General features: G+C 31.8%; 6 protein-coding genes across 6 annotated transcripts in view; 4 read left to right on the top strand and 2 right to left on the bottom strand.

Moving 5' to 3' along the window:
- Positions 1–4,545, top strand: part of pio (zona pellucida domain-containing protein piopio) — a 65,376-nt gene extending 60,831 nt beyond the window's left edge. Inside the window, exons 8-9 of the mRNA XM_076411521.1 lie at positions 2,984–3,157; positions 3,508–4,545. Coding sequence (XP_076267636.1) covers positions 2,984–3,157; positions 3,508–3,705 — 372 coding nt within the window. The 3' untranslated portion in view covers positions 3,706–4,545. The remainder of the gene's footprint in view (positions 1–2,983; positions 3,158–3,507) is intronic.
- A 506-nt stretch (positions 4,546–5,051) lies between these two features.
- Positions 5,052–6,194, bottom strand: LOC143200809 (metaxin-2). Its single transcript, XM_076411527.1, has 4 exons — positions 6,035–6,194; positions 5,638–5,975; positions 5,341–5,582; positions 5,052–5,289 (listed from the first exon to the last, which is right to left on the bottom strand). The coding sequence occupies exons 1-4, from the start codon at positions 6,075–6,077 to the stop codon at positions 5,124–5,126; spliced, it is 789 nt and encodes a 262-aa protein (XP_076267642.1). The 5' UTR covers positions 6,078–6,194; the 3' UTR covers positions 5,052–5,123.
- A 169-nt stretch (positions 6,195–6,363) lies between these two features.
- RpL23 (Ribosomal protein L23) lies at positions 6,364–7,157 on the top strand. The gene is made up of 3 exons (XM_076411545.1): positions 6,364–6,447; positions 6,623–6,706; positions 6,776–7,157. Exons 1-3 carry the CDS (start codon positions 6,435–6,437, stop codon positions 7,099–7,101), a joined length of 423 nt encoding a protein of 140 aa, XP_076267660.1. The 5' UTR covers positions 6,364–6,434; the 3' UTR covers positions 7,102–7,157.
- Positions 7,158–8,099: 942 nt separating this feature from the next.
- On the top strand, positions 8,100–14,793 carry LOC143200788 (uncharacterized). Its single transcript, XM_076411467.1, has 10 exons — positions 8,100–8,797; positions 8,849–9,108; positions 9,162–9,519; positions 9,578–9,699; positions 9,792–10,395; positions 10,454–10,736; positions 10,819–11,083; positions 12,534–12,665; positions 12,721–12,986; positions 13,058–14,793. Exons 1-10 carry the CDS (start codon positions 8,716–8,718, stop codon positions 13,986–13,988), a joined length of 3,303 nt encoding a protein of 1,100 aa, XP_076267582.1. The 5' UTR covers positions 8,100–8,715; the 3' UTR covers positions 13,989–14,793.
- Positions 14,008–15,017, bottom strand: LOC143200815 (fas apoptotic inhibitory molecule 1). Its single transcript, XM_076411543.1, has 3 exons — positions 14,814–15,017; positions 14,384–14,612; positions 14,008–14,296 (listed from the first exon to the last, which is right to left on the bottom strand). Exons 1-3 carry the CDS (start codon positions 14,946–14,948, stop codon positions 14,094–14,096), a joined length of 567 nt encoding a protein of 188 aa, XP_076267658.1. The 5' UTR covers positions 14,949–15,017; the 3' UTR covers positions 14,008–14,093.
- A 226-nt stretch (positions 15,018–15,243) lies between these two features.
- On the top strand, positions 15,244–26,651 carry LOC143200786 (putative ATP-dependent DNA helicase HFM1). Its single transcript, XM_076411465.1, has 19 exons — positions 15,244–15,405; positions 15,704–15,817; positions 15,875–16,155; positions 16,510–16,652; positions 16,705–16,858; positions 16,911–17,147; positions 17,239–17,436; positions 17,504–17,732; positions 18,266–18,408; positions 18,462–18,646; positions 18,709–18,806; positions 19,384–19,601; positions 19,661–19,884; positions 20,864–20,964; positions 21,022–21,152; positions 21,205–21,403; positions 22,779–23,182; positions 23,679–23,905; positions 25,142–26,651. The coding sequence occupies exons 1-19, from the start codon at positions 15,288–15,290 to the stop codon at positions 26,508–26,510; spliced, it is 4,773 nt and encodes a 1,590-aa protein (XP_076267580.1). The 5' UTR covers positions 15,244–15,287; the 3' UTR covers positions 26,511–26,651.
- The last annotated feature ends 389 nt before the right edge of the window (positions 26,652–27,040 follow it).

Genomic DNA, 27,040 nt, shown 5'->3' with positions numbered 1-27,040 from the left:
ATACCTGGACACATAAATATTTCATAGCCTTTAGTTGTTTCCATTCTCATCAGCTTGTCTTGGAAATAGTCAACATTCCTAAGCTGTTAATTTCCAATCTATCTAAAATTTGTTCATGATTCCACAATTTGTCAATTTTTTCTTCAATGTGTCTAATCGATTCTTCAATGTCTTATTAACTAATCCTATTTCCAGCATGAAGATCAATATATCTGCAGTGAACTAATAAAACCTAATCAATTTTAATTCCAACGCTTACCTTTTTCCATCAACTTTTGTTCTCTTAACACTTTTTTTATTATCAACTATCTTTATTTACAACTATCTTGCCATGAGTAGCTTGCTTAAAATATTCATGTCTCATCTAATTACACATATGTTATTGAAATAATAAGTCTTCCTTGATTTTATCATATGCTTTTATATGCAATGTCTGGAAGTTCCTTTAGACCTCTTTGTGGATTATCTTTACACCATTTAAATCCTATATTACCTAACGGTTTATGAAAGGATGTTCTACGTCCCTCAAAGAGCTGCACCTCTAAGCTGACCATGGATACTTTTCAAATTAACAGTTTCTTCTGAAATAATTCTATTAAATAATGTTTATATTGAAAACACTATTCACTCTTTTTATACATTTCGTATATTTGATCTCTGATAGAGCTAACATCAAGCCGATCTTGATCTAGATTCGTCACCCCCTTCGTATAAGAACGGTTTCTTGTTGATGAATTCAAAATTATATTTTTAATTTTTTGAAATATTTCAGTAACCGTATCCAGATTAATATTCAGTGCAGCTGCAACACGCTGAAAAATATGTTTAATAAAAACCGCAGCAACTTAATATTTAACAGTCAAAATGACGCAATCTGTTCTGTCTGGGTTCGGAATTTTCAATCAGACTAATAATAAGCAGCTATTTGAAATTTATGAAAACAAGCAAAACGTTAAAACAACGTTTACCGGTTTAAAAACTATAGTAATTAATATTTTGGAGAATTTTGCAAACGTCTGAAAACCGGACGACTTTTGCAGGTTAGTTCGGTTATCAGACAGAACTTATCAGACAGCATTGCATCTCTTTTTAACTAGAATAAAATGAGAAGGAAAATATTGTCCGACTTTAAAACGAATTTACAATTTGCGGCAGGCAATACATTAAACATATTGGTGACGTAAGTTCACTGTTATTTTGAATAGACTATATATTGGCGAACATTTGAAGTATAAATGTAAACAACTGTTAAATTCGATCGTTTTCCCTTAGTATTATTGAGTTGTTCAGAGTATACAAACACTAATCATGGGACGTTCATGGTGAAGACTTTTGTTGGTGATTTGAAGAAATTTGCTGCCAACGCCATCCAATGCATTTAAATAATTATAGTGAGGCTGCTCCGTCATATCCCAACTATCGATTTGCAGGACGGAAACCCAGCTAAATGTTTCAAATAGCTTAAGAGTTTCCATACGATGCGATAGATCTGACAAATGGAAAAATGGCTACCACACGAATTAATTGAAATTGTAGTTTCGAACAGTTTCAAAACAGCAGTTTACCTACCTAAACCTAGCTATCTATTCATCATATTATTTTAACTACTACCAACTGATCAGTTTGAAGTTGGTGCCGAGCCCAAAAAATAAAAAATAATAATAATGTAATTTTATGACATACACAAAATTAAATTACCAACAAAACAAATCTAATTTGTTGCTCGGCACCGACTTCAAAATGATGATTCAAAATGATAGTTATTACAACGATTATTATGTACATATTTTATTTTAAAACGTCTTTTTTTTGTGTTAAAATTCTAAGTTTGACTATTTTTTATATATTTTGTGAGTTCCTTATTAATTTTTTGAAGTCGGCTCAATTTTTTTGCTAAAAATATTGTTTATTATTTATTTACTTTCAACACCAACAAACAACGACGTAATGCCGAAATGTTTACAGAAGACATAAGCATTTAAAAGCCGTTAAGGTCAAGTGTCAAACTGTAGAGGTTACATCTGTGGCCCAACGATAGCTATCTTGAAATAGAAATATCTACAGTTAAAATTGCAATAAAACACTTCGAGGTGCGTCTTCCCTTAATCATCCCAATATATAACGATCATAATTAGAAATATGAGAACGATTAGTTTTTATTGCAAAACACTTTTTGGGTACATTATGCAGTAATTAAGGATATTTTCTTACTTTAGTCCTTCAGTGTAGCCTAAAGTGTTTTTGTACATGCGTCATCTAAATTTGTGACGTCAAAACGTCGCAATGTTGCCACACCAATTTTGAGTTTCAATTTATTTTGTCTTTGACCTATTAAAAATTCTAATCTAAATAAAATAATAAAACAAAAAAGTTATCAAATATAAATTATTTTAACATTATAGTACAGCTAACAATTACAGTTAATTATACAGCCACAATAGTTTATGGGTTAGAGTTATAAACTTTTATTACTATTGTTTTCAAAATTTTGCATACGTTTGACAACCCGACAACTTTGACAGACTATTTCGGTTACATGTTTGAATTTATCGGACAGCATTTTGTCCCATTTTATTTAGAATAGAATGAGAAGGAAAATATTGTCTCATTCTGAAACGAATTTACAAATTGAGGCAGGCAATACATTAATCATCTTGATGACGTATGCACAAAATACTTTGAATCTAGCCACTACTGGTCCTGATACACACCAAATCTTTTTTCATCACCTTCAGGCGAAATCAGACAAAATTCACAAGAACTAATCAAGTTCACGTAAAATTAATCCACAGTTCTTATAATTTTATAGTTTTTATTATTCCGTAAATATATTTGATTTATAACACGCTTATTACTTAATTGATTCTTTAATTGTGCCGTAGTTTGTGTGTTTACTCTTTTAATACTCTGGTAATATTTACTGTGATGGTATTAAAGATGACTGAGCCTAAAATATTAATATTAATTAAGTATATATTTGCAGCCCCCCAGTTGTTCAGGTACATCCAGTTCGCGACCTCGCCGACAAGCGATAGCCGAGGGCACCGACTCTGAAGGCACCCCCGCTACCATCGAAGTGTACAGCGGCCTGTACGTCAATGAAGCTAACGACCTCGCCAAAGCCAGCCAAGAGGACGACTCGGTGTTTAGCGTAAAGGTAAACCCGTTTTTATATAACTTCAATTCGCTAAAAATATTTTTTATCCACTTAGAATTCACCGATTTCCCTAATTTCATTGATGAAGTTACTCTACGAATAAATCCAAATGAAAATATTCACTTTAATTTAACAGAAATATGATACACATTTACACTGACCAATCTATTTGAACTACTGTTATAATTTTAAAGTTACGGGACTTTTTTCGTTACATCATAATTCAGTTGGTCCTCAGCGTGACTTAACAGATTTGAATCAAGATTACATTTATTGTTACATTTAGACTTTTAAATGTTTTTTATATAAGTCAGAAACATTAATATTAATAAGACTGAATATATTTTCAGAATCCCGATGATGCTATTTGTATATCCCAAAGGAGCTTCGCCATCGGTATATGTATCGCCGGCCTTATTCTCATGTTCTGTGTCCTAGCCGCAATATTATGTTTATTGGCGAGAAGAAGAAAGAAGACCATATCGAATCCGGGAAGTTCTATATACAGCGGACCTTATACCAACACTGCATATAGCCACAGCAGTTGAATGACCACGAACTATAATAATTAAATATTCCCCAAAAATTGCATCTATCTTTACCGTATTGTTTATCTTGCCATTGAACAAAAATTGACGGGCAAAGTGAAAAATTTGCAACGAAACAATTATTTAGTAAAGTAATGTTGAAATAATAAATCGCTTCAAAGCAAATCTAATATGAAAGGTTCAGAACGGTAATTACACTTCTATGTGCCATCTCAGGCTTCTTCAGTGCTCATATTTCTAGATTAAATTATCATAAACTAGAATTATAGAATTAAATAATAGCAAAAAACAAACGATACATTGAGAATATTAAACTTTTTTTGCTAAATAAAATAATTCCGAATCTTCTTTAATAAGCAAGATCTCCTCTAATACATTTCTGTTAGTTTATAACTCAGCATTATTAATATTGGGATGGTGTGGGTTTTATTTATAATAATATATATAAATACGCGAGAACTGACAACACAAAGATATCCGTAACTTTTTCCTGAAACTCATGTTAGTTTCAGTGAAGATACGTCCAGTGATACTTTTGTGTTGATTTTAGGTAGAATAATTAAAGAAAAAGTTCCAAGTGTACTTCGGGCCTCTGCATTGCTTTTCTATCGAATTCAAAATACAAATATTTACATCCAAAAGTTATATTTGCCTCTATACACTTGTTCAGATTTTGAATCACAGTAGCATTTTACTTAATATGATATGTAAATATGAAAATAATGCTTCTCTGGTTCTTGATCTGTTAAAAAATATATAAAAAACATAAAAAGAAACTTATAATGGTGCTTAAATAAAATTAATTGAAGTGTAACAATCAATATATTTCTTTATTTAAAATGTGTTTTATTTCCTGCCTGCAATTTCTAATGTATATCAATGATATGAATAAAAATTACCTAAGTAACAAACAACGGAGTCAACACTTACCGATATCAATAATTCACAAACTGTGCTGAAGTATCTACTTGCCAACCACTAAGCTGCTGTTAACATTTATTGTAAAAATTTTTGATTTATCATCATTGATGCAAAATTTTTATCATCTCTCCACTTTTTCCAAATACAAATTATAATATACCATCCATAACAGATCACTAAACTCACCTCTGATACCATTGGAAACTTTCTGTAACCTTTTACATATGTACTAAACTCACTTTTAATAGGCTGATCAGCTTTATGATTAAATTAACTATAACAAATTATTTTTAGAATATCATATATAATAAATTACTAGAATATCTAAACAACATATGGCAAATTAATATTTAGGAAATAATAAGTATATAGGAAAATTATTTGATTATATTTGAAGAAAACCATTGATTATAAAAATAATACAATTTACAATTAACAATATAATTTATTAATATTTCAGATAGATAACAATAACTCACTACATTTAAATGATTTTCTTAAGTCACTTTCACATCCTTTTTGAAATATTCTATTTCAATTCTTTTTACAAGATCTATTAATGTCGGATATCTCCTGACTATTTCCACTAAATCAGTTCTAGGCAATGGTGTTGTTATAATTGTAAATAAATGACCAAAAACCAGAGCATCCAATTCAGTAGGTCTTAAAAAAAGTATAAGTAAAATTTATTATGAAAAGAAAACTGAAACATACTTATCACCAAAAAAGTAGTGCTTGTTATCTAATCGAACATTTAATGCTTCACAACAATTTTCAACCTCCTGATAAACTTCTTCTATGGTTTTATTATACCAGTTCAGCACCTTGAGTTTCTTTATAACCTGGTTTCTTTTCTCTCTATTTTTGATATGATTTAGTGGCCATGGGTATACTGAACCATTTCTTACGTTTGTAACTTCATTATATGTTTCTTTATCAACCCAACAAATATAAAGCTAAAAATATAACATAACAGTAAAGAAACAATTATTTTGAGTTACTTTAGAGTACTTCAGCAATCTCTATGACATTTCTAACCAAAGTCATATACGCTCTTAAATCAGATTTTAGCTCATTGTCTAGCTTATCAGTTAATGATATTCCTTTGCCATTTACAAACTGGACAATGCCTTCTAACTCAGCAGTAACAAACCGACCAACTTTTATAAAAGGAACCCTTCCAGTAGGAGACATAAATTCAGCATTTGGACGAGGTTCCACTTGAAAATCTAAATTACACATTTTTAAAAATGCTTGAACAGCCAAACAATTGGCATTATCGGGTAACAAAATTTGTTCGATTTCATAAGGCTGAAATAATTTGACATCTTTTGGCCATGGTTCTTGAGCTAATGAAAGGCAAAAATCAAAAAGGAAGACAGTGAGTTATAAATTAATTTAACTTTACCCCCAAGATCTATTGATATCCTATCTATTAGTGGAGATGGCATATTGTTATATTATGAATTTTGTACTCAAAAATATTCTTGGACACCTAACCAAAAAATTCTTAAATTAAAGCACCATGAAACAGGTTAAGTTCTTATACGAACAGATGAACTACTTGAAAAATGAACTTCATATAAAAAATTTTACAAATAAAAAACAATTAAATATTAAATCATTGTTCGGTAAAAATGAATTTTATGAAGTATATTTACAGAAAAAATTAAATAATTAAATAGAAATATTAAAACAATATTAAAGTTATTTCAAAAATGTTTCATACGCAAGTCTCTTGCGCATGTTGTATGTCAATAGTTAATTTTGACATTTGACAAACACCAGTCGTTCTTTCATCCTTCAAAATGTCTAAGAGAGGTATGTCTCCTGAATATTTCCTCAAAAATCGTTAAATTTTTCAGTAATCAGTGAAAAATTCTTAAAAATATTTTAAGATTAACTTTTAAAAAGCCATTTTAAAAATGTTTGATTTAATATTTCGGTACTTAAATAGTATATTGTTATATATAAAGATGTTTGTTTTTGTTTTTAGGACGTGGTGGTTCTGCGGGAGCGAAATTCCGAATTTCGCTTGGTTTACCAGTAGGCGCAGTTATTAATTGTGCTGATAATACCGGTAAGTAATATTTTATATACTAGTCAGTATATTAATTGTTTTGTAAACTAAGAGGTGATATTGTTCTAGGTGCAAAAAATTTGTATGTAATTGCTGTACAAGGTATCGGCGGTAGACTTAACCGTTTGCCTGCTGCCGGTTCTGGAGATATGATAGTTGCCACTGTAAAGAAAGGTAAACCAGAACTTAGGAAAAAGGTTATGCCTGCGGTAGTCATTAGACAGCGCAAGCCTTTCCGCAGGAAGGATGGTGTTTTCATATATTTTGAAGACAATGCTGGCGTTATAGTAAATAATAAAGGCGAGATGAAAGGATCAGCCATTACAGGACCTGTTGCAAAGGAATGTGCAGATCTGTGGCCTAGGATAGCGTCAAATGCAAGCAGCATTGCTTAAATTTTTACATGTTGTAAGTTATAATATCAAAAATGGGTAATACATTTTACCAAGAACTTTGGTCTTTTATTTAGTCATATTTATATTATCAGGTAAATGTACCAATGTTTAATAACTGAGTGTTAGTTAATATAGCTTAAAGTTAAGTAGTTACCTTACATTTTTAAATGGCTAAACTTTATCACAATCATTAACAGTTGGCTGCTATCAGATATGGCATTTTATTCTTTTTGAGACGAGGCTTTTTCTATAAGATTTTGTTTTAACAAACCGATATCGAATTTTTACTATGTGGTTTACTACTTAAAGGAATATGATGGTCTCTGAGTGAAAGGTCTCGAACATATACGAAACATCAAATCTGTGATAGTTTGAACAAACCTATTGAATTATTAGTCATACCAATATTAAGCATGTTGAAAATATAGAAAATAGAAAATAAAAATAATATATAAACATTTTGAAATATCTTAATATATGCAGGTACTATTATTATTAGTTACACCAAGATGTTACCTACATTCAAGAAACAAATAGGAACATTGCATAAAAATTTGATCTTGTATTAAAGCAGTGAAGTGTATTTAATGGAAAAAACGGAAGTGTTAGCTAATACATGAGCATTACTACTGCAGAGACTAGGTATGGATTGATAGGTTCTCCTAATGTTAAGTTAACAGTTAAAACAAATTGTAAGTTAGTGGCAACCTATCAATATTTACAAAAACAATTATATATTTTTGTATCAATTCATTATTTATAGGATATAAGTCTAGCATTTACCCTTAAAATTTTTATAGCATTATTCAAGTAGAGCTACCAACTTGTACAAGCAAATAAAAATTATTTTTTAATTATGGTATATGCTTTAAATTTCTTAAATACAAACGCTAATAGACCAAAGGTCTTCTAAGTTAGTCACCCGCTAGTCCGTTGTCTTCTATATATGTGGACTGTCGTTCGGAGCCCACGTTAAGCAATAGGCCCAAAAGGCAATAGGCAATCTAATATTAGGCGTAATAATTAAGGTCGGGAACTATCAACTGAAAAAAGTATAAATTCGGCGCATTACTTTCTCATTAAGGTCGCGATAAAGACGACACAGGCACATTATTAAAAATCTTGCAAAAGTAAAAAAAAATAGCGACTGAAAACAGTTACTAGTAAAAACAGTTGAACCAAAAATAGCGAAATGGCCGATAGTAAAAAGTAGTCAATTACTGAACAGTCGATTGTTCCCAGCACCAGTAATAATTATTTCGGAGATGTTATTGTAACATTCCCCCTTAACTACAACATGAAATGGTACGGCTTAGATTTTGCAAAATTAATGATTGATCGTTCGTTTTTAATAAACTGATAACATCGATATTCTGTCATCAGATTAAATAAATAGTATAAATACGAAATTCAACAAAAGAGATATTTTAATACGAAACATTCGAAGATAACTTCATTATCATAAAAACTTAAAAAAACTATTACGCAGTTCTCATGTTTAAGGTTACGTTTTGGTGTTTTTAAACGGGCAGCCTAAACATACAAATATTCAGGAATTAGCAATTATTTGTAGCCGAAATTTGTTATAAGTGTATTCATATATAATTTAAAGTTATGGGAGAGAGTCAAATTGAATTTTTCATTACTTGTGGGGATTTGGCGATCAACATCGTTCTAGGAGAATATGATACAGTTGGTAAGTAAAATAAGAAATATGTTGGTGTAGCTATACATTTTTTACAAATAGGAGATTTGAGGCGACAAATTGAAAATCGTTTAAATATGCCAGTTGAAGAACAGAATATATTGGGATGGTACGAGCCCCCAACTAGTCACCAAACGATTTTGCAGTGTTGTACAAGTCCTGACAGATTTCAATGCCTAACAGTGAAAAGTGGCGATGCTATTACTATTTTTAAATACAAATTTCCCAACATTAATATTAATATTCATACTTTGGGTTTCGAAGATGCCTTATCTTGTTTGAAGAATAATAACCTTATTGGGGTATGTAGAACATAATTTTGTTGATTTTTATATCTAGGTATAAATACTTGTAGAAAAAGGCATTCCTATTTTATTTACATAAACATGATGACCCATTCAACAAAATATGTATTGATGCAATAACAAAAAATGATATAACTGATTTTATAAATGAATATTTTATTTTTATTGGTTGGAATATAGAAAATAATTCGTATCAGAAGCCTTTATTAAGTGCCTTACATAAATATACAAATTTGTCAATTATTGGGCAGTATATTAATAAACAAAGAGCTGGTCTGGTCTGTATTTTTCATGATAGGCAGGATTTTAGAGTGTTTTTTTGCCTCAGTGGTAACATATCAAGTCCTAACGTACTTACACATCTGAGAGCTGCACAAGAGTCTGTTTGTAAAGAAAGAGATATTTCAGGTGATGTTATAGTTTTCTTCAGATTGTTAGTATATTATTAATAATTTTTAAATTTCAGATATGGAGCTAGAAGCTATAAATAGTTTCAAAAATAAGATACCACTTAAATCAACCATTGTAATACATAATATTAAACTGCAAAATGCTATCAACTTAATATGCACAGCCCCACTAAAAGAGGTAAATTCTATAAATTATTAGCAATTATTTTAATTTATGTGATATCACAATTATTATATTAAGATAGCACATTAAGATATGTTTAATTTCAGAGAAAAGCCATCCTTTTATATTTACATAACTCTGACCAATCGTTTAGTCACATGTTCTCTGAACATATTTACAATGATGATTTAATTGAATTATTGAATAGAAGTTTTATTCTAATTGGATGGGATGTTGAGGAAGAAAAATATCATGACACTTTAAAGTCAACTCTGAATGAATATGTTAATCTATCTATAATATCAGAATCAGTAAGCCATAAAAATTCTTTGGCTGTCTGTATTATTCCTGTTGCGAATAATATCAGGGTGTTCATGTGTTTTAAAGGAAATATTTCATACAAGGAAATATCAGAATCATTAAATACCGTTGAAAAAACACTTAAGGAAGAAATTAAGGAAGAAGAAGATTTACAGCTTTTAACTAACCAGGCCAATCAAGCTGATAATATAAATGCAGAGAAATTGCAAGAAATATTCGCGCAGATGCTTTGCGATCGTGATTATGATAGATTTGAATATAATGAACATAATTATTTAAAAGATAAAATAGGTTACGCTTTGAAAGGGCCTCCAACAGACGCAAGGGGGTATGACGATAAAACAAAGAAGAATATTGAAAGTTTATATAATGCTATTCTATCTACTAGTAGTAAGTTTTTTTCTGTATGTTTTGGATACATCTCCCATGTTTGTTATTCATTTTTTAGATAAAATAGCGGAATTCAAGGATTTAATCGATATATCTTTTATTTACAATTGTACCGAACCGTTGCCTTCAGAAAAAATTAAACGTAGCGAAAAATATACACATTATAATCCCAACACAGATATAACAACCGTTCCAGTATTTGTATTACGAAAATGTAGAGGTTCTGATAATCCTTGCAGATTATTTGTTGATGACTGCGGTCGAGTATATAAAACATGGCAAGATTATTTAATTCATAACAAACTTCCAGAATGTCACATGACTGTTCCTTGTAATGGAAGGTTGGTTACATTATGATTTCGTAACTAATTTACGTAAATATTGATGAATATATCCAATAAATAATTATAACAATTCTTGAAGGTATCAAATGGAAAATGATCAGGTTTTATTAGAAAAGCATTTATCGCCTGCTTGTCATTTGGATACCAAAATATTAAACGTGGGCGATGTTGCAAGTATGACAGTTGGATTGTTATCTGGTGCAGTTTTTGTGGCGGCTGCGATTCCTGCTGTTACTGTAGCACCAGTTATTGTAGTTTCTGCTGCTATAGGTGGAATTGCCGCTGGCGTCTGGTCAATTGGGCGAAGTATTCATAGTTTAATTGACCGAGGAACACACGAAGAAGTAAGATTTGCGTTATTTACAATACATTATTTTTGTTAATTGTAATGGTTGTGTGAATGGTTACTTATAAAGGTGGGTCTATGTTGAAATGGTATGAAGCAAGCTGTATGTGAGCTATATTTCCCAGGTTGCTGGTGGTAATCTGTGATGCTACTACTGGTACTGCCTCTTGCGTACAAAAGGTAGAGTTTCTCGTGAAAGTGCGTAAGGCATTTTTTAATCCATCTCTAGATTGGTTCGCCAACTGTACACTGATTGTCGCACCTAAATCGAATAACTTTTAAATATGATATCGTATTTGAAATGAGTTGAGCTTACATGCCATATTGTAACCTTATTAATTTTTTGGAACTATACAGAAGCATTGGTAAAATAATAAACACACTATCTTAGAGTATCTTGGCCAATTCCTCTCACTACTTCAGTTGTGAGCAGACAATTGTCAATACTTTGGCTCTTTGTTCAGGTACTCACAAGTCATATGTTACCTCAACTATTCTTGTTAACATAACCATTCATCAAAGAATGCGTCCCGTCGCCAACAATAATTGATATATGTGAAAAATGAAGCCTTACCATTTGGACCTACTGCTCAATCATGTAAGTTAATATGATGATTCATTATCAGTGACTTAATAATAAAGAAGATAAGGCACACAAATATAAGGCACTAAAACATTATCGCTACGAGCTGCCAACATCGATCCACCCTTATTGAAAAACCCTATACATAACAGGTCAATTTAAAAGTCCCCGGCCTACCATAGTAAAACACGATTTTTTAGCAAAATTAGTTTTTTTATTCAAGATAATTCCCTCAAGGGCGATACACTGATTATAGCGACCCTTCAACTTTTCGATACCATTTTTGTAATATGATTTGTCTTTTGCTTCAAAATAGGCCACAGTTTCGGCGATCACCCCTTCATTCGACGAACGTTTCTTCCCAGTGAGCATTCTTATAAGATCTCAGAACAGGAAATAGTTGCTGGGATGAGGGAGCAATTCGAAGCCCAATTCATGGATTTTTGCCATCGTTTTCACTGATTTGTGACACCGTGCATTGTCTTGGTGAAGCAGCACTTTCTTTTTCTTCAAAAGCGGCCGCTTTTCGGCGATTTCGACCTTTAAACTGTCCAATTACGCTATATAATAGTCACTGTTAATGGTCCTTCTTTTTTCAAGGTAGTCAATGAAAATTATCCCATGCGCATTCCAAAATACAGATGCCATAACCTTCCGATAATTGCTTCACTCAAAATGCTATAATTCACAAATTAATAATCCGAAAGCTGTTAAATTTATACACGCGTCTTTTGACGCTTATGGCTAACTAATAAACAATTGGATTTAATTCTAGTAGCGCCATCTATGTGTCAGGCCGGGGACTTTTCAATTGACATGTTATGCTGGAGATGTTTTTAATCATATTCTTGAATATGTTTTTTAGACTTTGAGTTTTTCGAACTCGGAAGCTCGAGGAGCTTATTTAAACATTGTGGCAGGTTCCCTTGGTTTTGTCGGTGCCGGTGCAAATGTTGCAATGACGCAGCTGGTATCAAGAGGTTTTAATATTAGTCAGGTGAGTCATATTTCAACGTATGGGTCGTGAATATAATCATTGTTTTATGGTTTAGGGTGCTGCCTATGCTTTTAACACAGTAGGAGTGTTAAATATCACTGCTAGTGGCGTTAGTATAGTTAATTCGGGATATGATGTGCTTGATCAATGGCTTAATGAAAGGCAGAGGCCATCAGCTTTAGCCATTTTACAACTGACTTCATCTGTACTTTTCTTCGGACATGCCGTATATAATTTTAAAGGAGCCACACAAATAATTCAAGAAACTCAAGCTCAAGTTCTTCAAGATTATCAAGAATCATTGCGGAGTAATAGGCATAGGTGAGTATTTTGGCTGACTGGAACTAAATTTCCCATTAACCATGAACGGAATATACTGTATGTCTTTTTAGGAAAACATTTAATAAATTAATGAAAGAGACAATTCGTTCTCAAGGCGATAGTTCAAGGGGTAAAGCTGAAGTGATATCTGCCATCCGTAAGATTCAAAATAAGGATGACGTGTTTGCCGCGTTAACCAGAAACAACAGAGAAATGAATAGAAAGGGTATAAAATATTCCATTGATGCTGGAGAAATAAAGTTTAACGGTATCTCCGTGGATATGAATGAATTTGTTGCTTTAAACAAAAAGGAAGCTCAGATATTTTTGGGAAAGATAAGTGAACAAAGTCCTAATCCATTGCCCACTGTTCAAGCAGATTCAATAAGTGCTAATTTTTCCAATAATGTGCGTAACATCTTAAGTGCAATGAATATTGATGTGAGCAGTTTAAATTATTCCACAGTGATATTGGAGGCTTATAAGCTGTTGGCGATGTTTACTGAAGATATTAGGGAGAAATTGCTAAATATTGTTCAAAAAACTATTGACTACATTTTAGAGAAATGTGTTGGCGGATTATTAACGGAATTTAATGAAATAATTCCTAAAAAATCACAATTTTCTGAATGCTTGCAGTGGATTATTTCATATTTTACTACTCGAGCGAATGAATTGGAAAGTAAATATCAATTATACAAGCAAACAGGAAATTCTATGTATTACGATCCATTGTTTGATCATGTTAACCCAGAGTGGGCAAAGCGTGGAGTATATTTTTTTGAATATGCAGTGAAACTCTGCTATCATTGGAATACATTATTGCCAGAAGCTCTGCGTAAGATATCAGAATATGTGGCAGGGTGGATTGTTAAATATATCTATGATGATAATGTTAATAAACAAAAAGAAAGAAACCGTGTAGTGCATTCTGCTTCTTTTAAAAATATCAAAGTTAGATGCGCTATTTGCGGAGGATACTATTTCCAGGAGAAATCTTAAATAAATCATGTTCTCTACGTGGCTTTTTAGTGTTCTTTTAATTGCACAGTATATTATATCTTATATAACATTTAATTTAATTTTTTTATATATTAATAATTATATTTATTCTGTATTGTTATCATTCTCTATAACTGTATTGTTAATGAAGAGATTATAAGCGATGCCTTTGTTGTTATTGTCTATTGTTGATGATAAGATTGCTTCCAAACCACTGATAATAAACTTCATTTGAGTTCCGCTTCCAGCAAAATTTATTTCTGGTTCTATTTTTTCTCCATTTATCCTAATCTCTAAGAGTTGTTTCTCTGGAATATTTTAAATTCAACGTCATACAATATGTTACTTAATCTTTACAAATAGGGTTATTTTAATATAAATCTAATCATATATACCTAGCACTATTCTGTAACGTATTCCCTGTTCAACGATATTCCATGCTTGAACATTTCTGTTTTGTTTCTCTACAAACTTCTCCAATGGCTTACCATCAATATACAGTGAATAACAAAAACAAAAGTAAGGTATAGGGTCCACCCGTAGTTCACATTTGGCTTCTTGTTTTCCCAGTGTAAATTTAATGTCTCCCACTAGTTTAAACATCCATTCTTTCCTCAGAACTTCCTTAAAAATTATTTACTATAATTTATTTTGATTGATTTAATAAATTTTTAAATCATAGTAATGGGTTTAATTATACTCTATTAAAAATAAAATATTTTTTGTATAAGTATGTATTTTGATAATATTAATCTGTATTTTTATAGGTATATATGATTATAAAAAATAAATATTTATAATTTCATGAGTGTTGTGTTGTTTTACCTTTCCGTTAATACGTAATACCCTTTTTCCCGTGGTTGTACCATGTTCAAATTCAACAGTATGCGTCCCGTCCAATAGTGGAACACTCCAATAAGCGACCAAATCAGGCCTATTTTGTACAGCTTTATCTTGCATTTTTCGTAATAAAACGATGCTCACTTTTCGAGATCTTGAAGTTGTATCGATTGGCGACCTAATCCGATATGCTGATTTCTTATTTACTATGTTTGTATTGAAATGATTCTATGGATACGTATAAAGCCGATATTGTTTTATATTTTTCAATATTCTGTTAATAATTAATAAAGAGTGTTAATTACATAAAATGCATAATATTTAAATAATATCAAGGCGGCCAATATAACAAAAGCCATTATGTCAGTCATAAGATAAATATAATATAACTAACATTAACTGGGTGACAAATTACAGTTAATACTAATTCATAGTAAAAAGAATATTAAATTGTTAATAATGTCAAATAATCTTCGATCTATAAATGATATTCCACTGCCTTACAGAATTATTTTCGAAAGTTATCCTTGTTTTAATGCCGTTCAATCTAAAGTTTTGGATGATGCTGTTTTCACCGGTATGTCAAATTTATTTAAAAATACTTATTATTTATATAAACAGATATATAATTGATTTGTTAAATGTGTCTGATATTGTTATACAGTTTATATGTTTTTTTAATTATGCTTCTTAATTATAAAATAGTTGAATATTAATAATGTAATAGCACTATTTTATTTTAAGCTTATCGGCCTATTTTTTTGAGTTGAGAATCATTTTCATTATTTTCCATATGCTTTTTAACATCTATTTCTCTACATTCTATGTTAATGAAGTTGTGAAGTGATCGCCATATGTTTGTAATTATGTTGTAGATAAATCTATGGTGATAGCAGCACCAACAGGCTCTGGGAAATCAGCAATTTTTGAAATGGCCATAGTAAGAATCCTTATGACTTATTCAGTGGCTGATATTAAAGTAATTTACAGTAAGATCTTTGATGTTGCGATGGTGCTTGAATATATTAATGTATTTCTTGTTCCAGTTTCGCCAGTTAAAGCGTTATGTCAAGAGAAACTAATAGATTGGCACAGAAAGTTTTCGGAATATGACATGCAATGCATAGCTCTTACCAGTGATACCGATGATATTGATCCAAAAAGCATTTCAAATTATCATCTGATCATATCAACCCCAGAAAAATGGGATGTTATTACTAGGCGTTGGAGAGATAACCAGAAATTAGTCAGTTCTATTAATTTATTCATGATTGATGAAGTGCATTTACTAAATGCTGATACAAGAGGATCTACATTGGAAGTCATTGTAAGTATTTTAGTTTAGTTTTATTGCCCTGTGTCTTTTAACTGGAGGAATGAGTGTGTCATAGTGAAGTTCGATTACAAATTTCACTTAGAGTTTACATAAGAACATTATATATATTCTATAAAATTAAGTTGAATAATTGTCTTTTTATATATAAAGATGAAATTGAAATATTGTATAGGTAATAATTGTAAAGTAAGGAAATAAGTACAAATTTTATAAATCTCATATAAATAAAAATTTGTTTAATAAGGTGAATGCGCTGCGCCAGAAAATAAAATTGTAAAATAAAATTGTGTAATGTATTATGTTGTTTTACTATATTTATTTACTGTTATTTGATTATTTTTTTAGGTGAGTCGCATGAAAACGATAGATACTTTTATACTGAATCAAGGCTTTTCAAAAATTCGTTTCATCGCTGTGTCAGCTACTATACCGAATGTTGAAGACATCTCGGAATGGATTGGCCCTTCAGGCACTGCCTCATTTTACAAGTATCTGGCATGAATACTAAAATAATGAAATATTTCATTTAGTATCTTTTAGATTTTCGGAAGAGGTGAGACCGGTAAAACTGAACAAGATTGTCTGTGGCTTCTTTTTTCAACCCAAACGCAAATCCATGTTTCAATTCGACTTGTCCTTGAATTACAAGTTGCAGTATTTGATTCCAAAATATTCAGATGGTCAACCGACATTGGTAAGTATTTCGAAAAAAAAAGTATAAAAATATGTTTTATTTGTCTTTATAGATTTTTTGTAACACTAGAAAAAGTGTCGAGATGACAGCCAAGCATTTGGTAGAAAATTTGCAGATACGCTTGTCAGAACAACAAAAAGATATTCTGGTCAATATATCTTCTCAGCTGACTGATACGAAACTAAAACAATATGTCTTGTATGGCATAGCCTTTCACCATGCTGGCTTAGTACGTGAGAACAGGTATTCTGTTGAGGAATCTTTCAGACAAGGACATATCCCCATATTAGTAAGTACATTATTTTAATTTTTTGCAATTGTAGATTGTTACAAGTTCTGCGGGTAAACAAACTGAATTTCATAAACATATATTTTCTTAGGTAACTACAAGCACTTTGGCAATGGGAGTAAATTTACCCGCACATTTGGTAATCATAAAGTCGACCAAATGTTACGATTGCAACGAGGGATACAAGGATTACGACGAGGTGTCCATTTTCCAAATGATCGGTCGTGCAGGCCGATGCCAATTCGATACCAGTGCCACAGCATTAATTCTAACGACGATGCAGGATAAGGTTGTTTTACATTCTACTGCCGCTCTTGAATCAGTCAACGTTTTTGAATCGCTCTTTTTTTTGGTAGGCTAAATATGAAAAAATGGTGGCCTGCACTCAACCCATTGAATCTAATCTCCACAAGCATCTAACAGAGCATTTGAACGCGGAAATAGTTTTGAAGACAATAACTGATTTGGAGGTGGCCATGAGGTGGCTCTCCTCGACTTTCCTCTACGTTAGGGCCAAAAAGTATCCGGAAAAGTACAAACTACCCTCCGGGTTAACACAAGAGAAAATCGACAAAAAATTGTTAGGTAAATTGTAATTTGGTTCTTTATCCGTACTAGATTTGCTTAGGGAAAACCTTCGAACACAAGAATCTGGTGACGGCCGACTGTTTAATTATCTATGCATTTAATTAAATGATTGCGTAGATAAATGTGTGGTTTATCTGCAGGTAGTATCATATTTCCATAGCTCTCTAGATATCTATATCCCCCTGAGAATGCAAGAGCTTGTTCACTAATCAACAATCAGTTCTGGGATCTTCAAATTTTTATTTATATATTTTACAGTATATTGTATCGAAAAGGGGCAATCTAAGAGAAACAAATTTTAATTCTCGCTGAGATCTTACTATGTGACGTTTTATTCCTTGCTATTATAAAGATATATAATGGGGATATGAAAATATATTGTCTAATCACAGCAAGCGCAAGAACAGGCAACCTTATTGACTGTGATATGATTCAATGATCGAGCCACTTATGATTTAGTTTTCTTTCTGTATTTCAGAAAAAATAACAACCTATTGAAACTAAACTCCTTATAACTTTTCGTATTTTAGATATATGTCAGATTGATCTGAACAAATTGGTTGCAGCGGGAATGGTTAAACTGAACCAAGCCATCGAGATATCCCCAACGGTTGTCGGAGAGATTATGGCCAAATTTTACGTGGCTTTTGATACTATGAAGTTATTTACCCAGGTTAGTAGGACTCTTGTTTTATCGCCAAGAGAATTTGAACTTCCACGATTTAGATCACGGGAAATGAGATTATGATCCAGTTGTTGGCCTTTTTCTCGAAATGTCACGAGTTTTCTGAAATCAGACTGCGGTCCAACGATAAAAAGTGTCTCAATTTACTGAACAAACACTCCGCGAAGGAAACAGTTCGATTTCCGATGAGCGGTAAGATCGTCACCTCGGACATGAAGGTTAATTGGTAACGAGGATAGTAATGAATAGTTGATTGACTGTGACTAATTTTTGCAATATTTTTTTAAGTATTATCCAAGCGATTTTGGGAAACCTAGAAATACAGGATCAGTCCCTCTTGAACGATTCGATTAGGATTATGCGATGCTGTGAACGTTTGTCGAGATGTAAGTATTTTTTAAAAGGTTCTTTTAATTTATTAGATAACATAATAATGTATAGGTTGGGTTGGAAGGAAACTCATTGCAACTTTATTTTCTTGAGTTTTTTTTTCAAAGATATAATTAATTATATATTTTAGATTTTTGTTATTGCAGTTGACGATTTGAGTATTTATTGATTTGTTGTTCATTTCCTTTCAAAGTCCGATCCCTATCAATTCAGGAACCTGAATATCATTACATAGTCCAGTGCTTCCGTCATAATAGTTGATTGCAACTAGCAATGCATGTCGTTCACTTCTACACAATCTTTGGATACTATAATACTTTAGCAACTATTTCTATAGCACGCGAGGCATCCGCCATATCTAACATCCTGTATGTAAATGTTTATTGCGATTAGTAGTGCCTTTTAAAATTTAATATTTCTTGTTGCCACTATCGTTTATTTATTTTCAATCTTTAGATAGCATAATTTTTAGCGACTCAACATGAATATTATCTAGCAATGCGCATTCGCCATTTCAACATAATCTAATTTTCTAATTCTGATTTACTTGTTGTTTAAATTGTCTTATATTAGGTTTAATTGAATATCTAGAAACAAGAAAAAAATGTTACGTAGCTTTGCTGAATGCTACCATTTTGGCAAAATGTTTTAAAGCGAAATTATGGGAAAATTCGCCCTATGTCGCCAAACAACTGACAGGGGTCGGACAGGTTTTCTCCCTGTTATTTGTAAAGGCAGGTCTAACTACATTCGAGAGCATTGCCAATACAAATCCACGAATAATCGAAATGGTATATTAATAGTTAATATAATAATAGTTAATCATCTAAGATTCATTTTCTTAATTTAGCATATCGGACGAAAACCGCCGTTTGGTAACAACATCGTGGATCTTGCCAAACATATACCACGATATTCGATGAAACTCGTCAATAAAAACAGTGAAATTTGGCTGGAAATAGCATTGGAAAATGTGGAGGATTTGCAAGTGAACAGCACGGTTAATCTAAATTCAACCATGACGTTGCTGATTGGAGATAGTGATAACAATTTAATAATATACGAGAAATATTCGTAAGTTACATGTAATATAATAATGGATGGTTTCAGCTAGGCTTGCGGAAAAAGTATCGATATCGATATATCGATCGTATTGAAATGTGGAAAATATTAAGATATACGAAGATATTTAATAGAGGAAACATCAATATTTTAAAAGATTCTGATATATCGATCTATTTTCTCTAAATATCGCAAATGGTATATCGATATTTGTTTGTCTGCCATTTGTTTTTCAACAAACCGATATTTTTTCTTATATTAGAATTCTTACTTTTTTGCTATGCTCTTGAGAACAAACTTAGAAAATATCGATATATTAAATATCTCGATATTTTGGCCCATATATCGATATATCCATATTTTTTCAACAAATTAATATTTCTTCAAATCAATGACTTTTTGTGCTCTTTAGAGAAGCAAATCGAGAACATATCGATATTTTAAAACCGGGGTTTTTCCGGTATATCGATTAATTTTCTTGAAACATCGGGAGCGACACGTGAATATTTTTTACTTTTTTGCTCTTTGGAGTAACAAACTTTGAGACTATATGTACATAAAAAAAATATCGATATTTTTGGCTAATATTTCTGATATAACCATATTTTTTCAAAAATCGATATTTCTTGAAATCGATGACTTTTTGGACTTTTTATAGTAGCAAATCTACAAAATATAGATATTTTAGAAAATTTCGGTATATGTATTGGGGTTTTTTAAATATAGAAACCGATATATCGATTTTTTTTGTCTCATATGTTCTTCAACAAATCGATATTTTTTCAAGTCAGTTACTTTTCTTATATGTCGATCGATATATCGATACATCCATATTTTTTGAACAAATCGATAGTTTTTCTATTCAATAGATTTGTTTAATCTTTAATCTTAACTATACCATACCTATTTAGAAGTGGCAAAAATGGCATCACTTTTTCCTTATTAAAAAGAACGATTTATAGACGAACTGTTTTTTGAATAAATTTTGCAGACATTCCTACATGCTGGATGTACCGAAAATTGAAAAATTAATCAAAATCGAAACTGCTGATCTATATTATATATCTGCTGATTTCATAAGCGATGATTGGGGTAAGTTTTGTGTATCTCGAATATTTCGCATATTCGTATTGTCTTTGTTTCATTTAGTTGGGTTCGACTGCAATTGCAAGGTAGAATTGGTGCCGGAGAATTTATCGAAACCCTCATTGAATAGAAACAAACAAACCATGATAGATAGTTATATGCAAAAAACAAAAACATGTACGTCAAATAAAAAGGTAACATTTTAAAAACGGTTTTACGCCAAGATACTATATTTTTATCCTTCAGAAAATAACAGAAGATGGAGGGGCTGAAAACCCGAATGTGCGTCAGAGTAATGGTGAATCTTATCTGAATACTGAAAACAAAGAAAATTTGTACATTGGTGATCAGTGTAACACCAGTAAAAATATATGTACACCTTCGGAGAAGAATATTGTCGAAACACCATCTTCCACAACTAAAGAAGATAACCTGAAATTATCAGGTAAGCGTTTTCCCCATAGATGACGTAAATAATTTAGCGATGTGGCGAATTCATTATTATTTATTTGATTGAACACTCATTGCTGTCGAAGAACAGAAACACTGCTTAATGTTAGCTTATTTATTTGATATTAGTTTTTACTAGCGTTGGGAACTATCGACTGAAAACAGTCGAAACAGTCGATAGGCAAAACACTAGCGACTGAAAATAATATTTACTGTATAATTAGTATTTCCTGTATAAATTGCGAGAGAGAAAAGGACGGAGATAATTGTTTGGATCACTTAATTTTATATGTGCTTATATTTTCCAAGCGTAGAATAAGCGAGACGGAGATGTACATATTCCTTCAGGTACTAACTTTAAAAAAGAAGAGGAAAAAAATAATTACTGAATACTATTAACATGCAACTAATAATTTCATTTTAAACGAAGTAGAATTACTTATATATTTGAGTGTTCGTGGATCTGTAAAAAGGAATGGAATTTTTCTATGGAATGGAATAATACTCCACAAATGCTTTAATATGTTAACTGCTATTTTCAAATAATATACTATAATAAATAGATACAATATAATAGAACTTAAACAAAACCTAAAAAGTAAAGATGTATAATAATCATAAATACTAAATCAAAAATTAAACGTATACCTAATCATAGAAAAAAAACAATTCATGACATAATTAAAATGATCGCACAATAACTAGAGCTTTTTTAAATAAAGTAAATGCTTTATTTATTATTGAACCGAAATATTTTTTAACAAAAATCGAGAGAGTAATCGAAATAATACCTATTATTGCCACACCACAGTTTTGCATTAACAATCTTGAAAAATATCGTTCCAAAATATTGCTGTATTAATTTACAATATATTGTTATTTACAAGCAAATTAGCAAAAAAATCATAAAACTATATATATTACATATAAATCTATGTAAGCATAAATTGGATACATTTTTGTCAAGGTCGCATATCTAAGACAAGAGCCAGAATGCTAAAAATAATTCGAACGAAACTAGTCAAGCCAAAAATAGTAACTAAAAGTACACGACAAAAACAATCATTCCATAAATTTCATATTCGTCTGATTTAGTGCCATTGAACTGTTCTCTTAAGTCAAACACTTATGGATAATCGTTTTGAGTTGATTGAGGAGGTAGGGATGCAGAACAAATATCGATATATCGATATTTTCTGAAAAAAATATCGAAAATGATATATTGATATTTTTCGGTGGCCGATACCCCTATGATGATGTTAAAATGTAATGTTAAATACTAGGCAAGATGATGGCACAAATGTTCAAGTTTTATTCCATAAGCATTCCATTTTTTTTGTTGGAATTTTAGTAATTAATAATTCTTCCAGACGAGAATATACCGATGTCCCAACAATTTATTTTTTCTGCGAAGAAGCCAATAGCTCAGAAACGAAAGAGGCTATTGGTCGGAACTAAAATCAAGCCTCGCAAAATCATACCCAGAAAACAGTCTAGACAAAATTCAGAAACGACCGAGGACCAAACAGAACAGCCTCCAATTCAAGTGATGGGCGAGAAAGTGTCTTTTAAAGATAACGTTTCACCAGATCTACGTTATACGGTCAAAGAAATTGTCGAGCCCGAACAAGAAGAGTTGAAGTTAAACAGCGAAGAACGGAAAGATTTTATACATTTTTCTAACGAAATTTTTGGTGAAGAATTTATGCGTTTACTCGAAGATCATAACAAAAATATCGCAGAAACCAACGGGAATGATAAAGAGATTATTCAAGTAAGTTTTTTAGAGTTAAAAGAAATATTATATTAATATTTTAGTTAGTTAATAAACTAACTGATTTGAATTTACTAGTAGGCATTATAAAACAAAAGAATATTATTTGTCAACTAAAACTTCAAAAAAGTTAGTTAAACGTTTGTTGTCATTGAATTAAGAGTTATCACAGAGTATTTAATGTTAAATATTCATAATACTTACAATTTTAGAATTTAACGGACAAGTCAAATTGTTCGGTTGGCGATTCCGGCTAGAATTGCAAAGTTTTAAAAAAATAACATAATTAACATTATATGTAATATTTTAGTATGTTAATATAACCTAAACTAAGTGATCTGAATTTACTAGTAGGCATTAGAAAACAAATGAATATTATTTGTCAATTAAAACTTCAAAAAAGTTAGTTGAATTTTTGTTGTTATTGAATTAAGAGTTATCACAGAATATTTAACGTTAAATATTCATAATACGTTTAAAAAATTTACAATTTTAGAATTTGACGGACAAGTCAAATTGTGCGGTTGCCGATTCCGGCCAGAAATCTCCGATAATGTCCAATTTTTACGAAATTAACCAGTCGAAGAGTATCAAGTGGCGATCGCCGTTGATTCAGTCGCCTTGTGGTCGGTTTTCTCCTTCATCGACTAGGAATTGTGTTTTGGATAACGGCGCACCAGGCAATAAGGAAAATCGCCACCGAAATAACGAGTTTAATTCGGGGTAAGTGTTTATTTTGTCTTGTCTAAACACGAACAAATTATTAAAAATATTCGAGTTTTATACCGATATATCGAATTATATATTATATATCGAACAAAATATCGATATCGTCTTTCATTCTTCGAATTGTTTAGATTTATTGGGCTATTCTATTGCTATAGGAATAAGTTTACTTTGTATGAAATGAACTATTGGATATTGATATTAATTTGATTAAAATAATTAAAACAAATATTGCCCAGCAATTGTAGGCTAGTAAAAATATCGATATTTTTTCCAGAATGAGTATGGCTTTATGGCTTTTGCAGTGTTAAACATCTGAAAATATATCAACATCGAAATGTAGTAGGCATTTTTTGTGATTAGTATCTGTTTGAAGTGTTTTTATGGTCGTTGTGCTAGTAAATCTTTGAAAAATTTTAAAATTGATTTTTTCATAGTTTTTTTTTGTCGTTTCTTCACTGGTAAAAATATAAAATATGTGTCAGATAAAGTGGTTTTTGAGTGAACTTTCTATAGGAGGTTACTTTGGTCAATGCAGATTATTTATTTTTATCTTTAAAAGGCTCTTTTCTTATTGAGATGTCCGAGGTTAAATAGGGGTTATTAATTTATTAAGTAAGGCCGTTTGGGGCGAGGGGGATCGACTATGTCTTATTTTTTCTTACGAGGGGGTGAGTTCTTGGTAGTAGAAAATAAGAATTAAAACATATCAAACGTAATTTATTCCATTTAGACTATTGGGTAATAAATATTAAAGGAGGGGGGAGGGTCGGTCTATTCTTATCTTTTCTTACAAATGAATGGCACTATATTGTTTTGCATCTAGAAGCCTTCTTTCTAACTTTGACCTGGAATGCCATGCCTCCAAAATGCCTCCAAAAATGACCGTAACAGTCTTTGTTTAATGTCTCGGTTAGGTCCAAAATACCGCACTGAACTTATTATTTTGATATATAATTGATTTCGGCGGCTAATCGAGTGCTCTGATGTATGGATGAGTATTTGGTATGGAACCATTCTTGTTCTTGAAGATGACGAGCATGTGGAGAATCACTCAAAAGAATCCATTCATTATTTTCGCTTCTATACTTTCTCTAGTGTTTCTATATTGTATTATAATCCTTTTAAACTAATTACATTTCAGTTATTTGAAACCATTTTTTCGATTGTATCGATTATACCCAACGTTATATTTTGTAGATTTTTTAAACTGTACAATTAATTTCTTTTCAGGATACAAGAATATAGTTTCGATTTCTCCCGCCCCACGCAAAGTCAACACACAGATAAAATCCAAACGCCGTCGTCGAGAAAAACCACGAAATTTCCTATAACCGATCAAGATTGTCGTTACGACGTCACACCTAGCAACAAAAAACAGAAAGTCGACACGGATATCATAGATCTGGAGCATTTCGGTTTGGGTAACGTTAAATTAAACGCGTCGAACGAAAAATCGGTCATCTCACAGTCATCGGCATGCGATTACTTCAGCCAGTTGGATAAACAATCCAGTTATCAGGAGGCTCCCAGAGACAACAACAAACAAATATGCTATTCCGGTTCTATAACTCCGGACTCGTTGAATTCGACACTGGCCAATACGTCTAGCGGAAACTTTCGGGAGAATTCGCCTGTCATTGTTTCGAATTCACCTCGAGCTGAGGTGTATGTCGGGGAGCACGCGCCTAATCCTCATCCCCAACAGGGATATCAATACAGTCACTCGTTCCGTTCTAGAGTTGCTCCATACCCATCCATGACTTATAGAAATCAGCGAGAACCAACAGTGGTGAGGGAGGAAGCGATTTTTCCCTCTAGATACAGAGACTATCCAAGTTCAGTGGTTCATTTTGATGGAGGTGTTTATTTGGTGGAGCCGCCACCGACGAAACGATTGTTTGATCAGAGGACCCGTCCTTTGATTGTGCATGTTCCCGATTCCTCGCCTGCCTACACACCCAACTATACTCCATCGAATCCCCGGCCATATCTTCACCCGTATGCAGAGCCTCAACGTGCCGTAGAACCGATATATTACCAAGAGAGTATTCCCTACCCGCCGGTATATGAGGAGGTCCCACCGAGGAATACTTTCTACGAGCCACCGACTCCCCAGAGATATCCTTGTTTGCCAGTGAACAGGAATAGTCCTCAAGAGACTATACTATCGCAGATTCAAACTCCATCGCAATATTTTGTACCAACTAGCGGAAGGAACGTACAACCAATCACGGAAGTCACTCAGGAGAGTCATGATTATGGTTACAAGGTAGCAGATAAACAGGAAAGGCCATCTTTGGAGCGATCGAGGTATCATCTCAAGGCGACTTACGGATGTACTCCGAAGAAACAATTAGTGCACAAGCCTTATGTGTATCGACAGAATACCGTGATGAAATCGCCCGTTTCCCAGAGAAATTTTGAGGAATTTGAGCATCGACTGAACATGGCCATCGCATCGAAAGACAACGAATACACTGGGAATAACACGAACAATGAAAATAACTCCTCAGGTGTTTCTGTTTATGATCGAAATCGCGAGGAATCAGCGAGAGATTTTTTGATAGATAAGAACACTCGACGTTTTGACCACTATTAGGATATCGCTTCCAAGATAATAATCAAGTGTTGATTAACTACTTTAGTATCCTATCAATCTCAGGTTTGTTCTCTGTTTTGTTTTGTTATTAGAAATAATCGATTTAAATATATTTAGAGATAGTTTTAAAACACTTAAATGTTGTAGTAAAAAAAGAATAATTACTTTAAATTATTTAACATAAAGTAACGTATTTGATTGACTCATTTTATTGATATCTGCTTAGTTTTAATTTTAGTGTTACAGTTGTTACTTGTTTGGAAATAAATTTGTTGATGTTGGAGAATTCTGCATTTTTGATCAAAGAAATAATATAACATTTTTATTATCAGTCTGGACTAAACTTTTTTCAGATTAATACTAGTGTGTAGAATAATCAGTAGGGAATAAATCATTTTTTTAATTATAAACAATTTAATATTCTAATATTTGTGGTGATCATATTAAAATAGGCAGTTTATTTTTCTATTTTATTTTCTATTACTTTAGTTGTATATTTGGAGTTGTCATTTAAAACCAAAGGTAAGTTG

This window comes from Rhynchophorus ferrugineus, unplaced genomic scaffold, assembly GCF_030347505.1.
Source record: "Rhynchophorus ferrugineus isolate W39M unplaced genomic scaffold, kcgeb_rfMv2 rfM8, whole genome shotgun sequence".
Taxonomy (NCBI): domain Eukaryota; kingdom Metazoa; phylum Arthropoda; class Insecta; order Coleoptera; family Curculionidae; genus Rhynchophorus; species Rhynchophorus ferrugineus.
Note: the sequence above shows the minus strand (reverse complement) of the source record. Positions and strands in the feature narration are given on the sequence as shown.

Coding starts and splice junctions, on each gene's coding strand:
- LOC143200809 (XM_076411527.1), bottom strand. CDS start 6,077: ATGCCATCTCCACTAATAGATAGGATATCAATAGATCTTGGGG. Junction 5,976..6,034: donor GATATCAATAGATCTTGGGG/GTAAAGTTAAAT, acceptor GCCTTTCATTAG/CTCAAGAACCATGGCCAAAA. Junction 5,290..5,340: donor CACTACTTTTTTGGTGATAA/GTATGTTTCAGT, acceptor ACTTTTTTTAAG/ACCTACTGAATTGGATGCTC.
- RpL23 (XM_076411545.1), top strand. Junction 6,707..6,775: donor TAATTGTGCTGATAATACCG/GTAAGTAATATT, acceptor ATATTGTTCTAG/GTGCAAAAAATTTGTATGTA.
- LOC143200788 (XM_076411467.1), top strand. CDS start 8,716: ATGGGAGAGAGTCAAATTGAATTTTTCATTACTTGTGGGGATTTGGCG. Junction 8,798..8,848: donor AGGAGAATATGATACAGTTG/GTAAGTAAAATA, acceptor TTTTACAAATAG/GAGATTTGAGGCGACAAATT. Junction 9,700..9,791: donor GCACAGCCCCACTAAAAGAG/GTAAATTCTATA, acceptor GTTTAATTTCAG/AGAAAAGCCATCCTTTTATA.
- LOC143200815 (XM_076411543.1), bottom strand. CDS start 14,948: ATGCAAGATAAAGCTGTACAAAATAGGCCTGATTTGGTCGCTTATTGG. Junction 14,613..14,813: donor TATTACGTATTAACGGAAAG/GTAAAACAACAC, acceptor ATAATTTTTAAG/GAAGTTCTGAGGAAAGAATG. Junction 14,297..14,383: donor ACGTTACAGAATAGTGCTAG/GTATATATGATT, acceptor AAAATATTCCAG/AGAAACAACTCTTAGAGATT.
- LOC143200786 (XM_076411465.1), top strand. CDS start 15,288: ATGTCAAATAATCTTCGATCTATAAATGATATTCCACTGCCTTACAGA. Junction 17,437..17,503: donor TAACGACGATGCAGGATAAG/GTTGTTTTACAT, acceptor TTTTTTTGGTAG/GCTAAATATGAAAAAATGGT. Junction 19,885..20,863: donor ATAATATACGAGAAATATTC/GTAAGTTACATG, acceptor TAAATTTTGCAG/ACATTCCTACATGCTGGATG.